The sequence below is a fragment of the Triticum aestivum genome, chromosome 2A (assembly GCF_018294505.1).
Source record: "Triticum aestivum cultivar Chinese Spring chromosome 2A, IWGSC CS RefSeq v2.1, whole genome shotgun sequence".
Classification (NCBI taxonomy): domain Eukaryota; kingdom Viridiplantae; phylum Streptophyta; class Magnoliopsida; order Poales; family Poaceae; genus Triticum; species Triticum aestivum.
In genome coordinates, this window is record NC_057797.1 from 782310352 (window position 1) to 782328080 (window position 17729).

The 17729-nt window shown below is 38.9% G+C and overlaps 1 protein-coding gene across 1 annotated transcript; it reads right to left on the reverse strand.

Annotated features, from left to right (window-relative positions):
- Positions 1–470: 470 nt before the first annotated feature.
- LOC123038306 (BTB/POZ and MATH domain-containing protein 1-like) lies at positions 471–1532 on the reverse strand. Its single transcript, XM_044462163.1, has one exon. The coding sequence runs from the start codon at positions 1530–1532 to the stop codon at positions 471–473; it is 1062 nt and encodes a 353-aa protein (XP_044318098.1).
- Positions 1533–17729: the final 16197 nt, after the last annotated feature.

A 17729-nucleotide genomic window follows, 5' to 3' on the forward strand; every position in this document is an offset into this window, starting at 1 on the left:
ATGCATACGGTCACTTTATTAATTATTGACACAAGACCGTACAGAGTCATACAATAATAAGTCTAAAGCCACCAAAACAAGCAACAACTGTCGCTATCCCTATCCAGTGGATGTAGGGGCGCTGAAAGTCTGAGCCTAATACCAAACAGACCACGCAGCCAAACCTAAACATCTAAAGACTTGAGGTCCCACCCAGGACGCCTGCCGGGTATGGGCACCCACCAGTCCGGCGTGCTTCTCAACCAGGACCCCTGCCGGGTATGAGGCCGCCGCAGTCACCTGCCACCAATCCATCTTCAGAGCTGTACTGTTGCATCAACCTTGCCCGGTCCAACTACCGCGGACGCCACCATAACGCCCGACAGCGTCACCCTCCTGCGCGACTCCATCTCCGCTCATCAGGCGCCGAGTCTCCACTGCGCCACGCCGCCGAGATCCGCCATCATCAATGGAGCAGATGAAACACCGCGCTACTTGCGCTTCGGTTTCTTCCTCCCGCGCGAAAGAAGGTCGGTCAGCACCCAAGGACAGCTTTCTTCCAAGTGTTTATACCCTTCCGTCTTCAGCACAGCGTCAAGAACAGCGGTGGTCTTGACGATGAACTTGACGCACCTAGACTTGAGCTCTGAGCAGTTGTGCTGCTCGGCTAATGCCAATGTGGTCGCAACCGTGTTGACGTCGATCCCGCCGGCGAGCCTACCCGCGCAGATTAGCTTGAGCCTGTCAAGACCGTGCCTATCTGCGGCTGCCAGCAGATGCTGTGCCATCGTCGTCGCCTCCTCCTTCTGCTGCTGGCTGAAGTCCGGCGCCGTGTCGGTGTAGATGAATCGGAGAAGCGCCTTGAACACTGCCGCCTCCATGTCCTTAACTTCGACACGATGTGACCTCTTCTCCATCATTTGCCCGTAGAACTGGGCCATGAACACGGGGGACCTCGCGGCTAGTACGGCCTTGTGGGCCACAAAAGTCTGGCCGGACACGAGGAATGTGACGTCCACGCCCTTCTCGCTCTGCAGGAGCTCGCCGAAGTGCTCGTGCAAGTTGGAGGATGGCACGGCAGGCATTGGGATTTGTTTGACGGGGAACGTTTGCACTGGTAATTCCTTGAGGACGGTGATGGTGCACTGCAGAGTCAGGGCATCGTCGGTGATATAACCCGATGCCTCTAGATCACATCTTTTCATGAGCATCAATTTAGATGAGTGATGTGAGTTATACATGAACTCCCCTGACACGGTCTTCTGCTCGGAAGGAGCGAGAATTCCTTTCGGATCTACCAACCGGCAACCGAGATTTGCCCTCACATAATTGTTGGTCCGGAATCGACTTCGGAAGATTAGCTCCAGTGCTACCGACCATTGGAGATCAAGATAGATACAGATTTCCCAATCATACCCGTCGACGTTCCATCTGGATTCGATGGAATAGCTGCTGCTCGAGCCTATGTTATTGGTCGCGCAATAGCCGTCAATCTTGAGCAGCTGCACCAAGCGCGCGGCATCTGTGATGCTTGTTGTGGAGACATCTTCCATGGCGACCGAAACCTGGATGGCGTGAGGGTGGTTGTTGCGCTTCCTCTTCGCGATGTTTGTGGAGTGTGCAATTTATACAGGGTCTCCGCGAGTGTTAACGAGCGACCTGGTGGAGAGAGAGAGAGAGAGAGAGAGAGAGAGAGAGAGAGAGGGGCATGCCAACAGATAGACGTCGGAGGAACTCCAAACGACAAAGGTGACCAGTCAAACGTTTTGCGGCATGCCAATCATCACATCACCATTCGATTGATAAATAAATAAACCATTGCATCACCCTCACATTTTTTTGTTTTGAAAATCATCACAGCTCGCCAATATGTCAACTAAGAGCACCTTCATTCAGTTGGTAGTAGAAAAACAACATCAATAAAATATGAATTCCAAATTCGATGGAGAATGACCAGGGAGAAGATGGAGCGGTGAAATGGGTGGGGACGGAACAATCAAACCGAGGAGACTATATGGCATGGAAACTGACTTGCAATTATCCACCGCCGAAGAGTGGCGTCCATCGCACACCATTAAAGTCTTGTAGCAACATTGATTTTCTTCCTCAACTTCTAGCTACTGGAGTTCAAACGACAGTGGCAGTTCGCTGCTCTCATCAAAGCACCCCTGGCATTGAGCTGCCACGCAATGCTACCCTATTCACCGAGTTGCACGATTAGGCTGGCGAGGTGTGAAGCGCTCGCCTCATAACCGCTGCTTCACCCAGCCGCGACGTGTGCGTCTATGGTGGATGACTGTGTTCTTTTTTCTTGAAATGACAAAGCGACAGAGAGAAATTGGATGACACAGTCCAAGCAGGCCCAGACAACAGCTGATCATTCTGATTTTGTTGCACGAGCATCATCCTAGACTCCTAGTTCATATAGCGCTCTCAGCAGGGTGGAAGCATCAACGGCCAAAAACACCCAAAACTTCAGATCCGACGGTTAAAACGTTGATAGTTTGAGATGACTGGAAGAGTGCACATTTGTAATGTTTCTAAACATTATCTTGTCTTGTATATGTTGCTTCATTATTGTCTATTGTTCTTCACCCCCTCATGCTCAAATCCTCGCTCTGCCCTTAGATACCAATAGATGCCACCTAACCCATCAATCTCGACCTTTCGTGGTGCCACGTAGGAAATTCTTGTTTGGCTACAACCTCATAGTTAAAAACTAGCGGGTTCATTTTCCACAAGCTCCACAACCTTATGGACTAAATTATACTGGATTAAATCATACTTCACTCAAGGATGTGTCCGCTCCTCTGCCATGATGAGCAACTGTGACATAAGGGTGGCACGGCAGTTCAGTACCTAGGAATTGGCTATAAGCTGCACATAGTAAGGCAAGTACCTCTAACAACCTTCCCACTCCCTCGCAACGATTGATTAAGCTCTTGCGAGCCGAGCTCACTAGAGCCCATCACATGTTGTTGGTCATGTAGTTTTGTTTCTCTGAGGGAACCATGGGCTCGACTATGTCTCGTTTAACGTGGGACCTAGCATAGCCTCACCTCAAGGAACACACCACTCGGTTGGCACCATAGGGAGACCGAGCGTAGGCTACAATCGTTTCTTCAAATTTCCCGTTCATTCGTGCTTTTTTTGTACATATTTTAAATACATAAATTTCAAAACATAATTTACATTTTTTTAAAAAATAATCACAATTTTGAAAATTGTTAACGTAGTGTCAAAAGTTTTGTTAGCATATATTAAAAAAAGGTTGATAGCATTCAAAGGAAATGTTTGTGACATTTAAAAATGTTAACTCTAAAAAAATATTTATCACATATTAAAAAAAATCAAAAACATCTATTTGAAGAAAAACATTTGTAAAAAATAGTTCCAAATGTATATGGAAAATATAAAGTGTGTATGAAAAAAAAGTAGAAACCAAAGCATAGAAAAAATTTGTAAACATGTATCTGAAAATATTAAACATGTAAAAAGCAATATTTCAGATGTGTTCAAAAATGTAGAATGTGTATTACGAATAGGCATCCAAAATTTATATTAGAAAAAAATGTTAATCATATATTTAGAAAATGTTGATCATGTTTAAGAAAATGTTACATATCTATACAAAAAATGTACAAATCTATATGGAAAAAGTGGACATCAAAACTTCTATTTTTCAAAAAATTAATCATGGATTTGAAAAAAATTCAACGTTCACAAAGAAAATGAATCGAATATATAAAAGTTATATGAAAAAGTACATATCAAAACATATATTTGAGCGAACCAACCTGTGGTTGGATGGTTAGAGCGACAGTGGTATGCCAGCCCACCAGGGTTCAAGTCTTGGTGCTCGCATTATTTATGAATTTATATTAGGATTTCCGGCGATACGCTTTCAGTGGGAGGAGACGTTCCCGTCGATGACGAGGCACCTACTGTGACTTCGTAAATTTCAAGATGACATGCCGGCTCGGTCTTTCGGAGGTGCTCATAGGGGTAAGGTGTGCGTGTGTGCGTTCATAGGGATAAGTGTATGCGCGTATGTATGAGCGCTTTTGCGTCTGTATTGGTGTTAAAAAAACATATATTTGACAAACAATGTCAAACATGTATTTAAAAAATGTTCAAACATGTACAAAAACATGTTTTCTATGTATACAAAAAATATACATCGTGCTAACCAACTTGTGGTTGGATGGTTAGGAGGATAGTGGTATCCCCAGCCCATAAGGGTTCGGGTCTTGATGCTCACATTTTACTGGATTTATTTAAGAATTTTCGGCGATGCACGTTTAATGTGAGGAGACGCTTCCGTCGACTGCGAGACACCTACGATGACTTCGTAAATCTCAAGATGATATGCCGACTCAGTTTCACGAGGGCGCTCATAAAGATAAAGTGTGTATGTATGTGCGTTCATAGAAATGAGTGTATGTACGTATATATGGGCGCTTGCGTTTGTAATGTGTTAAAAAAAATACAACGCGGATTGAAAAAACACATACATGTATTGATAAAGGGAAAACAAAAAAAGGAAAAGGAAAAAGAGAAAATAATAAATAAAAACACATAAAAATGAAACTGAAGAAAACATTAGAGAAAACAAATAGAAAGCGAAGAACACAAAAGTCAATTTAAAAACCGAAGAAAACCTATAATTTTGCTTAAGAGAAACAAAGAACAAAAACAATGAAAACCGTACAGAAAAAAATACAAATAAAGGAAAACAAAGAAATCAATGAAAAACAAAGAAAACACAATAAAAATAAAGAAAGAAAGAAATCCTGGTGAAAACCTTAAAGAAAAATGCTAAAAGAGAAGAAAATAAAACCTCGATGAAAACCGAACTAGTCTAACCAATAGACAGAAAGAAGAAAATAACATAAATAAACTGTAGAGCGGGCGAGCGAGCCAGTTAACAACAAAAACAACAAAACGCATGTGCCCAGAAAATAATGCCACAAAGAAAACCTTGTGGCGAGAGGTAATAAAAATCATTACAGGTGACACATAGCCCTGACGAGGAACCGTTACTTGCGTAACTCTTGTTTTTGGAGGACCTTGCTCACTTGCTTAGTTCTAAGCTAGAGTATCTCTATGTGTGCCTGGCCCAACGCACACACGAGTCTAGAAAAAAGCAAACGAAAGCATGTCGATATTCTTGCTTTTTTTTTCTTTTGATTTTTTGCACCGTTTGTGTTATGCCTGGGCCATTTTCTTTTTAATTTGAAGCATATTCATGAATTGATTCTTTTAATAATTTGAAAAAAATGCTCATGAATTTGGCAAATATTCCTGACCTGAAAAAAAGTTTGCAGATTTGAAAAGATGTTCGCGAGTTACAATTTTTTTATGAATTCAAAAAATACTTGTGAATCGTAAATATATTCACAAATTTAAGAATATTCACGAATTTTTAAAACAAATCACAAACTATAAAAATGTTCATGAATTCCAAAAGGTTCATGAATTTCTTTTTTTAATAATTTTAAAACCATTGATGGATTTGAATTTCTTTCATGAACTTAACAGTTGTTCATGAATTTGAATTTTTTTGATAAATATGAGAACACGTTTGCAAATTTTATTTTATTTCATGAATTTTATAAAAAATCATGAATTAGAAAATATTTACAAATTTGAAAAGATATTGATGAATATAAAAGTTGTTGACGAATTGGTATGAACTCAAAAATTATTAATGAATTTAGAAAATAGTTAAAAAATGTTGAATTTTTTAATAGAAAAAGGCCCCGAGAGTTGTTCAAAACTGGGTCAGAATCTTCCTAATATCAGCCGAAGTGAAGCGCTCGATCGCCTCTAATGAGCTCCACTTATGGATAGCAGTGGGCGGTCACCATGGTACGTATGGTTCTCAGTTCCAAAAGGTAATTGATTTGGTTTAAAGAGAGTTTTGTAAACATTTGGGTTGCTACCAAAAATATTTGGAGACGTTGGCTTGTGGGTTTTCGGTTTTGTAGCCAACAAGGCGAGCACCCAACTCATGTCCCCAACTCGCTCCTACCAGCCCACCAGATCAGCTCAGTAGAGCCTATACTTGGCCAACGGAGAAGAAGCTCAGGGAGCGCAGGCCACCTCTATTTGATGAGAACTCGGCTGATTTATTCGTTTTGCGATGGGAAGAAGCACCTCGTTGATTTGTTTGTTTCGCTGAGGAGGTTGATGAGAGTTGGTCATACACGTACAGAGTTGAAATGTTTATTCACAAGAAACAAAACAACATATCTTAATCATAAGCGTCAGGACAGTCAGGCGCGTAGCATTGAATACTGTTGGCGGCCGGAGTAGCCACCCTTTCATTTGGCACGTAGTTTGACTGCAAGACAAATCGAGCAAATAAAAACAATGTACAAGTTGCATGGCTGTTGGTTGCCGCGAAGTTTCGCACTTATCTCCATTCGTTCAGACATACCTAATGCTGCCCATTAAGTATTGGTGCCTCGAGTAGAAAATTGCAAAGTAGCGATCGATGCGCCTCGAGACAACCTACCACATGCCACGAAACATGCATTATGGGCCAAGTTCTTTTGTATGTTGTGACGAGCATATGTCGACACTATCCAGTACCTGTCGTATTACACGGACACTTGCATCTATCAGCGCACTATGTATATCTCTTTGTTGTTATTTTATTATGGACGGCAACAACGACAGCGATGACGAGACAACAACGTCTGGTGTCACGCACTTGCTTAGTTTGAAGCTATCTTCAGTGATTTGGTGTCAAATTATAAGACAATTTGATGGTTGATGTCAATCAAGAAACTGAACCACTTAGAGCGACATATATCACATATTTTAATTTGGTAGACAGTGCTCTCGTGAAATGCACCTAATACTTTGTGAAGTCTATAACTTTCCAGTCATGGGTGATGATGGACACTTCACCACTCCAAATATAAAAAAAGATCCTTATTAAAAAGTACTTTTGTCTTTGGAGCGTGGGGAATAGGGGGTCAAAAACAGACCGGGGGAGTAAACCAGGTGATGATGTTATCGTTTAGTGCATACAAAACAAACCGGGGGATTCTAACCTACATTATGCTCTTGCATTACTGGATGGAAAATCGTGAACTTATCGCCAACATACTACAAAACTTTCACAAAACACATCTTATCATAGACAGATCCTCAAATCTGTCTTCACTATGGAGAAAATCGCAGGCAATTCTTATGTAAAAAATAATAATTCAAGATCTAATTACCAAAGAAATACAGTATGAAAATATATCTCCGGATGGAACTAATAATTTATTTTCCCCGCAAAAAAAGAACTAATAATATTTGTTTTGCGGGAAATGGAGTTAATAACGTTGATTTGGTGTTGTGGATGTTGCTATATTTTTGATAAACTCGGTCAAACTCTACAAAGCGTGAAGTATGACAAAAAATAATTTGCAATGTATTTTCAAATGATGAGAGTATGAGATTAGAAACAACACTTAATATAAAATCATGCACACATTTTATCGTACCGAGCATATATATATATATATATATATAAATATATATATATATTCATTTTATTACCCATAGTATAAATCATGCTAGGGAACATGCATTATTGGAGATTGTAACAACACTTCTTTGTCATGAAATATGACATAAAAAACAACACTTAATTAACACATAATATAAAATCATGCACACATTTTAACAACACTGAGGTTAAACTCATGCCTACAACTGAGAAATGTTATGATGCTTGTTTGCCATTGTTAAAAATGACCTGTTTAAGTTTGTCATGATTCTTCATGGTCCAGGGTTTTCAGGACTCGGTTAAAATTGCATTAGAAGGATCAAGCCTAAAGCTTAAATCCTCATATTCAAACAAATGGTAAAATTCTTGGCACTAACTAAAATTGTGAATGATTATCTTACCTCCCTCGTATAATGATCAAGATTGAAATCTTTGTTCGCAATAATGGCTATCAATTGTATGAGTATTTACCTTTTAAAAAACTCATTAGAATAAAAAAGACAAGCAAAGGACTAAAGAATGCATTGTATGTCACAAGTGTTTGCCTTGGTTTCACAATATCGTAAAGGATGAAAATAATTCGATAAACACATCTTTTAGGCAGATAACCATTGAAATCAATAGGAGGTTAACCTCAGTGTTTAACCTCAGTGAGTAAACTATCATGTGTTTTGTATTAACTACAAATCCCCTCTATTGGTACTCATCGCATGTTTTACACATATATTGCCATCACTACATGGTATTGCAAATTTAATATTGGTTGATTGACACTATTCGGAGGGCAGAGCCTGGGCCCCGATCGAGCCAATATGTCGATCAATAACATTTAAGCTCCTTGTCCCCAAGATCTTCCATACCGCAAAATCGACGAAGTGAACTGCTCAGATAGAAAATCGCACTGCAATGTCGACAGAGCGAACTGCAAGCGGCTTTTTCAGTAATGTATTTGCTGTAATTTTTGAACCATTTATCAAAACAGGCATGTGTTACGCCGTTGGAAAGCTATGGATTAGACAAAACTTTTTCATTTAGACCACTTTTCAAGATTTCTTACGGTTTGAAATGAATTTTGAATACGGTGCGACAACCAACGAGTGACGAGAGTTGTTTCATTATTTATTTCGAACCGCTCATCGAAATGATGGAAACGATACGCCGTTGGAAAGATATCGATGAGACACAACTTTTTCATGTAGAACACTATCTTCAATTCCTTATGGTTTAAGAGCAGTTTTGAATTCACCGAAACACGAATACTCCGCTTTTCGCGGATCCAAAACTCGACGAAATGAACTGCATTAGATGGAAAACCGCACCGCAATGTTGTCAGAGGGGACTGCACACGATGTTTTATTACAATTTTTCCTACTAGGCGAGTGCAGTTCACATTGAAGAAAGACTGAACCATGACACGAGTCTAAGTGGGCTGCATGCCTTTCTTTGCCTTTTCTAAACATTTTTAGGTAGATCTGGTCTACATGGTCAAAGTTACTGAACCACATCTTTTTCCCCTTTTCCTAGGTTTTTTTAATTGGCATTCGTAATTTGTGGTCGATTCTAGTGAACTTCATTTTTTTTGGTCCACGAAAGTGGATTGCAGTGTAGAGAACTAGTGAACTACATCTAAAAAGAAGTGACCTTCTTTGAGATATTTTTTTATCATTTACCATGTGAACATTGGAGGATTTTACACGGAACCGCATTTGATTATATATTTTTATAACAATAAAGATGAACTGTAAAAAAATCAGCTTTCTATTTGTTGTTTTTTTACTGCACACATCAACATGAACTATAGAAAACCAAACATGAATTATGCAAACCACTCCACCCAATGAACTGCATTGGATATCTAGCCTGGCTACACCAGAGCATCAAATGAACATACCGACCTGCACATCTGAGCACACAAACAAACTGCACACCTTCAAACAAGAAAACAAACCGCATACATCAGCCGAACTTGCGTGAAGTATTTTAAGCAGGAAAAGGTTGTAGGAAATAACACAATTGTGAGCCAGCCAATACCATAAAAACTGAGTTTCTATAAGACCAAGTGAATGTTTGCACATTTAGAAGAAAATTGGGAAATAAAAATGTGTTTGTTTAATTGGAGAGATATCTTGGTCTACCTAGTTGCTTTTTTCGACTGGGATAGCAAGATCCTAGAATGAGGAAATGGAGAAATAAAGATGGGTTAGTGCTGACAAATTTGACTGTTATTAGTGGACATGAAAATAGGGCTCAACAAATACATACACAATAAATATAATAGTTACAAGATAAGCATAACACACCAAAAAAAAGACTGGTCTAAACATAGTCGCTCGAAAATCGAAAAAAGAAAACCAATAAACCAAAAAATAATTAAGAAAGGAATTTACATCCATCTTTTTAAGGAAAACATGGGTGTCAATTAATTAGGAAATACTATAGTAACATGAATAAATATTCTAAAGTTTCTTGTTGAGAATAATATTTTTATAGTTTGGATGTATTAGTTTATCAAGGTCTAGTGTTACAGACAAATGCTTTTGTATTTCTTGAGTTGGAACTCTAAACATCAATGTACAACTTTTATAATAGAAAAAAACAACCAGTAAATTAGGGCCCTGATTTGTGCTGACAGTGTATGATATTTCAGAGTCAAATTGATTAGGAGTTAGTTCTCTAAAGATCATAGAGTACTTTAGTTATAGCACAAATATACACACATCAAAAAGGCCCCTATTTGGTGTTGATAGTGTACATAGGATAGGTTAGAATCAAATTAAATAATGTGTTGTGATCAGAATGGACTTGATTGATGATGTTTGCTAAGACTACATCGGTGTTTCCCCCAAGAGGAGAGGATGATGTAGCACAACAACGGTAGGTATTTCCCTCAGTAATGAAACCAAGGTATCAAACTAGTAGGAGAACCAAGCAACAAAACGTAAACAGCTCCTGCACACAAATAATAGCCACTCGCAACCCGACGAGTTAAAGGGGTTGTCAATCCCTTTCGGGAAACGATGCCAGAAATGGCTAGTTGACGTGAGAAAATTGTAATCTATTGACATAATAGATCACAAATAGAATAAAGTGCAGCAAGGTATTTTTGTGTTTTTGGTTTAATAGATCTGAATAAAAATGCAAAGGAAAAGTAGATCGCCAGGCAAATATATGAGGAAGAACACCCGGGTGCCGTACGTTTCACTAGTGTCTTCTCTCGAGAAAAATAGCAAACAGTGGGTAAACAAATTACCGTTGGGCAATTGATAGAACTTCAAATAATCATGACGATATCCAGGCAATGATCATGATATAGGCATCACGTCCAAGATTAGTAGACCGACTCCTGCCTGCATCTACTACTATTACTCCACACATCGACCGCTATCCAGCATGCATCTAGTGTATTAAGTTCAAGGAAAAATGGAGTAATGCAATAAGAACGATGACATGATGTAGACAAGATCCGTTTATCTATATGGCAGTAGATATAGATCTCGTATTTTTATCCTTAGTAGCAATGATACATACGTGTCGGTTCCCTTTCTGTCACTGGGATCAAGCACTGCAAGATCGAACCCACTACCGAGCACCTCTTCTCATTGCAAGATAAATAGATCAAGTTGGCCAAACAAAACCCAAATATCGGAGAAGAAATACGAGGCTATAAGAGATCATGCATATAAGAGATCAAAGAAACTCAAATAACTTCCATGGATATAAAAAGATATAACTGATCATAAACTCGAAGTTCATCAGATCCCAACAAACACACCGCAAAAGAGTTACATCATATGGATCTCCAAGAGACCATTGTACGGAGAATTCAGCGAGAGAGAGAAAGCCATCTAGATACTAACTACGGACCCGAAGGTCTACAAAGAACTATTCACGCATCATCGGAGAGGCACCAATGGAAGTGGTGAACCCCTCCGTGATGGTGTCTAGATTGGATCTGGTGGTTCTGGACTCTGCAGCAGCTGGATGAATATTTCATCGACTCCCCTAGGGTTTGTGGATTTTTGGCGTATTTATAGAGCAAAGAGGCGGTCCGGGGGGCACCCGAGGTGGACACAACCCACCAGGGCGTGCCCTGGTGGGTTGTGCCCCCCTTAGGGCACCCCCTAGGTGCAACCAGCGCCCATTGCCTTTTTTCTGGCCCATAAAAAATTCATCATGGAGTTTCGTGGCATTTGGACTCCGTTTGATATTGATTTCCTGCAATGTAAAAAACATGAAAAAAACAGCAACTGGCACTTGGCACTATGTCAATAGGTTAGTACCAAAAATGATATAAAATGACTATAAGATGATTATAAAACATCCAAGATTGATAATAAAACAACATGGAACAATAAAAAATTATAGATACGTTGGAGACGTATCAACATCCCCAAGCTTAAGTCCTACTTGTCCTCGAGTAGGTAAGTGATAAAAGCAGAATTTTTGATGTGGAGTGCTGTTCATCAAGTCATATCATATTCTTTTCTTTATAGCACAGACATTTGGACTTTTATGTGATTCAAAGCAATAGTCTAGTTTTGACATAATAATTTAGGTACTCAAGCATATCAACAAGCAACCATGTGTTTCAAAATATCAATGCTAAAACAAGTTATCCCTAGCCCATCATGCTCAAACATTGATCCATTCATGAAACACACTCGAATATTAGCTACACCCAATACTTGAGCACGATCATATTGCCTCATAGTTGGTGCTTTTGTAAGAGAAGATGGAGACTCAAAATAAAAATTGCATAAAGTAAAAGAAAGGCCCTTCGCAGAGGGAAGTAGGGATTTGTAGAGGTGCCAGAGCTCAAAGCGAAAAATTTGAGATAAAACATTTTGGGAGGTGTATCCATCCCACCAACGAAAACGACGTAGAGCTACGAACACTTTCCATGCTATATATGCCATAGGCGGTTCCCAAACAGAAAATAAAGTTTATTCCTTTTTCCACCATTCTTTCACTTTCCATGGCTAGCTGTATCCACGGGTGCCTTCCATACCAACACTTTCCAAGGAATTTATTATTTGACAACATAAAGTAAGTTCATTTTTGCATTTCGGGACTCGGAATCCCTAAAAACTTTGCCTTATTCTCGTGCAATGACAAGTGAATAAACAGTCGTCGTGAGAATAACACATCCAGCATGGAAAAATATTAGCCACCTGCTACCGTTCCGCGAGCGAAACAAACACACAAAAGAGAAGTTTATTTTGAAAATTAGAGATGGCACATACAGATTTGCTTAGAACGGCAAAAGAATACCACATATAGGTAGATATAGTGGACTCATGTGGCAAAACTGGTTTAAAGGATTTTGGATGCACAAGTAAAGATCATACTTGGTGCAAAATGAAGGCTAGCAAAAAGATTGAGAAGCGACCAACCAAGAAACGAATAATTTTGTAAAGCAAGCATTAAGCATAAGTAACACCGAATAATGCACCACAAGTAGGATATAAGTTCATTGCATGATTATTGACTTTCGTGCATGCATAGGGAATCACAAACCTTAACACCAGTATTATTACTAGAGCACAATTACTCATCAACATAACTCACATATCACATCATCATATCTCAAAACTATTACTAAGAATCAAGTTTATTTTGTCCAATGGTCTTCATGACATTCTTTATTTTATCCTTCTTGGATATCTATCACTTTGCGACTAATTTTCATATGTTGCTTTTCATAATCTCAAACAAATATAAGTGAAGATTATGAGCATAACAAATTTTCTTTCTCTCAAAATAATTTAAGTGAAGTAAGAGAGAAATTCTTTAAAATTTTACTAACTCTCAAATAAATCTAAGTGAAGCAAGAGAGCATTTCTTCAAAAATACTAAGCACACCGTGCTCAAAAAGATATAAGTGAAGCACTAGAGCAAGTCCTAGCTCATAAAAGATTTAAGTGAAGCACGTAGAGCAATTCTAACAAGTCATGATATAATTTTGGCTCTCTCAAATAGGTGTGTCCAGAAAGGATTGATGACTTAAAACACAAAATAAAACAAGCAATGACACATATCATACAAGACGCTCCAAGCAAAACACATATCGTGTGACGAATTAAAATATAGTCTTGAGTAAAATACCGATAGTTGTTGGAAGAAAGTGAGGATGCCACTCGGGGTATCCCCAAGCTTAGTTGGTTGCTCATTATTGGATAATAGCTTGGGATGCCGGGGCATCCCCAAGCTTAGGCTCTTACATCCTTCCTTCATCCATCGTAAGATAACCCAAAACTTGAAAACTTCAATCACACGAAACTCAACAAAACTTTCGTGAGATCCGTTAGTATAAGAAAACAAACTACTACTATAAGTGTTGTATTAAACCAATTCATATTTTTTTATGTATTATATCTACTGTATTCCAACTTTTCTATGGCAAAAACTCATCAGAGAAAACCATAGAGCCATCAAAATAAGCACACAACACAAAGAAAACAGAATCTATCAAAAACAGAACAGTCTGTAGTAATCTGACTTTGGCGAATACTTCTGCAACTCAAAAACTTCTACCAAAATAGGACGACCTGGGTAATTTGTATATTAATATTCTGCAAAAATAATTGGCATTTTATCATGTTCTGGTGATTTTTAACAATTATTTCCCTGAGCACAAAGTTTCTGTCTTTTTCAGCAAGATTAAACAACTATAAACCAAGAAGATCCTATAGGCTTTACTTGGCACAAACACTAATTAAGACATAAAAAGCACAATCATATCAGTAGCATAATTGTGTAAACTCTCAAGAACATAAAGAAAAAAGCAAAACTAAATTTTATTCATTGGGTTGCCTCCCAAAAAGCGCTATAGTTTTACGCCCTTAGCTAGGCGTAAGGCAAGGATCCAAGTTTTGTCATCTTTGTCCAACTCTTCAATCAAACACTTAGAATCGCTCAAAGATTTATCATAGAGATTTTCAATAAAAACACTCCTAGGAATAAATTCAAAGATTTCATTCTTGCAAAAAGGATTTCTTATCACTTCATCAAAATCAGGGTGGATACTAATCATCTTAAGATCTCCTTTATTGCTATCACTAGAAGATGCACCCTTATTTTTGGATCTCCTACTTCTTACGGGAGTTTCCTCATAATTTTAGTGGTGGTAAAAGTCGTGCTTAGATTACTAAAGATTTCTTCCAATTTATCAATCCGAGACGGACTTTCTTCTATTCTTTCATGGATTAAAGTACCCCTCTCTTTTAACAACTTAAAAATATCGCCCACTTTTGAGCCAAGATTGGTAGAAAAATTATGCATCTTTTTATGTATAATTTCCATATGATCTTCAGTGAGCCTTTTCTTTTCAATAGCATCTAGTCTTTCCATAACATGTTCAAGAGTCAAAATTGTTTCATTAACCATAAGAGGTGGTCAGCCCACTAAATTTCCCATAGCATTAAGAGCATCAAAAGGAGGAGTCATTAAGAAGTTTCCACCGGTAATCGTATCAAGGACGAATCTATACCAAGTGGTGATGCGAACATAAAAACAGCGCAAAAGCACAACATTAGATTGCTTACGGATAGATCTATTATGAGCATTGCAAATTCTATACCAAGCATCTTTTAAACTTTCTCCTCTCCTTTGTTTAAAGTTGATAACCTTGTTCTCGGGAGTGAAAGCATTAGAGGAGGAATTATCCATAATGGCAAACAAGATTTCACACAAAAAACAGATCCAAAAAGAAAACGGCGAACGGAAAAAGGGAGGCGAATAAAATGGCAATTTTTTGTGAAGTGGGGGAGAGGAGAACGAGAGGCAAATGGAAAATAATGTAAATTGGAAGGGGATGAGATTTGTGATTAGGAACCTGCTTATGTTGAAGATCCTCCCTAGCAACGGCGCCAGAAATTCCCTTGATGATGTTTGCTACGACTATGTCGGTGTTTCCCCCAGGAGGAAAGGATGATGTAGCACAGCAATGGTAGGTATTTCCCTCAGTAATGAAACCAAGGTATCCAACCAGTAGGAGAACCAAGCAACAAAACGTAAACAGCTCCTGCACACAAATAACAGCCACTCGCAACCCGACGAGTTAAAGGGGTTGTCAATCCCTTTCGGGAAACGATGCCAGAAATGGCTAGTTGATGCGAGAAAATTGTAATCTATTGACATAATAGATCACAAATAGAATAAAGTGCAGCAAGGTATTTTTGTGTTTTTGGTTTAATAGATCTGAATAAAAATGCAAAGGAAAAGTAGATCGCCAGGCAAATATATGAGGAAGAACACCCGGGTGCCGTACGTTTCACTAGTGTCTTCTCTCGAGAAAAATAGCAAACAGTGGGTAAACAAATTACCGTTGGGCAATTGATAGAACTTCAAATAATCATGACGATATCCAGGCAATGATCATGATATAGGCATCACGTCCAAGATTAGTAGACCGACTCCTGCCTGCATCTACTACTATTACTCCACACATCGACCACTATCCAGCATGCATCTAGTGTATTAAGTTCAAGGAATAACGGAGTAATGCAATAAGAACGATGACATGATGTAGACAAGATCCGTTTATCTATATGGCGGTAGATATAGATCTCGTCTTTTTATCCTTAGTAGCAATGATACATATGTGTCGGTTCCCTTTCTGTCACTGGGATCAAGCACTGTAAGATCGAACCCACTACCGGACACCTCTTCTCACTGCAAGATAAATAGATCAAGTTGGCCAAACAAAACCCAAATATCAGAGAAGAAATACGAGGCTATAAGAGATCATGCATATAAGAGATCAAAGAAACTCAAATAACTTTCATGGATATAAAAAGATATAATTGATCATAAACTCGAAGTTCATCAGATCCCAACAAACACACGCAAAAGAGTTACGCCGTATGGATATCCAAGAGACCGTTGTATTAAGAATTCAGCGAGAGAGAGAAAGCCATCTAGCTACTAACTACGGACCCGAAGGTCTACAAAGAACTACTCACGCATCATCGGAGAGGCACCAATGGAAGTGGTGAACCCCTCCGTGATGGTGTCTAGATTAGATCTGGTGGTTTTGGACTCTGCGGCGGCTGGATGAATATTTCGTTGACTCCCCTAGGGTTTGTGGATTTTTTGGGTATTTATAGAGCAAAGAGGCGGTCCGGGGGGCACCCGAGGTGGGCACAACCCACCAGGGCGCGCCTGGGCCTCCAGGCGCGCCCTGGTGGGTTGTGCCCCCTCGGCCCCCCCCCCCAGGTGCAACCAGGTCCCATTGCCTTTCTTTTGTCCCATAAAAAATCATCGTGGAGTTTCGTGGCATTTGGACTCCGTTTGATATTGATGTCCTACGATGTATAAAATATGGAAAAAACAGCAAGTGGCACTTGGAACTATGTCAATAGGTTAGTACCAAAAAATGATATAAAATGACTATAAAATGATTATAAAACGTCCAAGATTGATAATGAAACAGCATGGAACAATAAAAAATTATAGATACGTTGGAGACGTATCATCGATCTAGTCCGCCTTGAGTTTCGATGTTTTAATTTCTTCAAAGATCCTCATTATTTTAATTACATTTACGAAATATAAACTCACTATTTTGTCCCTCAATTGTGAAATTACTTCTACCTAAAGTTGGAATTGTGCAAATAAGTTGAAGTTATTTTCCGAGTCTCACCTCTTCCACCGATGCCCATTGGTGACGTCAAGTTCGCCAGTATTGGAGCTGGGCCCATGGGTTGATGGTGGAGGATAAATGAGAAAAAAAATCAAAATCACATTTTATAGTCTAAAATGATATCCATTATCTTATATCTAAGTCAAAGAGGCTCATTTGTTAAATCCATCTAGAGCACTAAATGCTATTAGCCTAGTCTGAGAGTGTTCGAGGTGTGTGGGGCAGAGGCAGAAATGGTAAATAAAATCTAAATCAAACGATGAGTTTTTGTCCCACCCCATCCAAAGAAATCAATGAGAAAACAAATTTGAATCTTCTTACAAAACAAGACACAAATATGCCGTATGTATATCATCACTCAATCCCAAATAGGGACAATACGGAAGCATGTAAACACCCATTCTGGTGATGTTGGCCAACTGTTCCATGTAACGAACATAAGCACTACTATGTTAATGACGTATGCTAAGGTCACATTGATATGTCTCTGTCATATCTATAAATTTTGATTGTTTCATGCCAATATTCTACAACTTTCACATACTTTTGGCAACAATTTCTATTATTTTTGGGACTAACATATTGATCCAGTGCCTA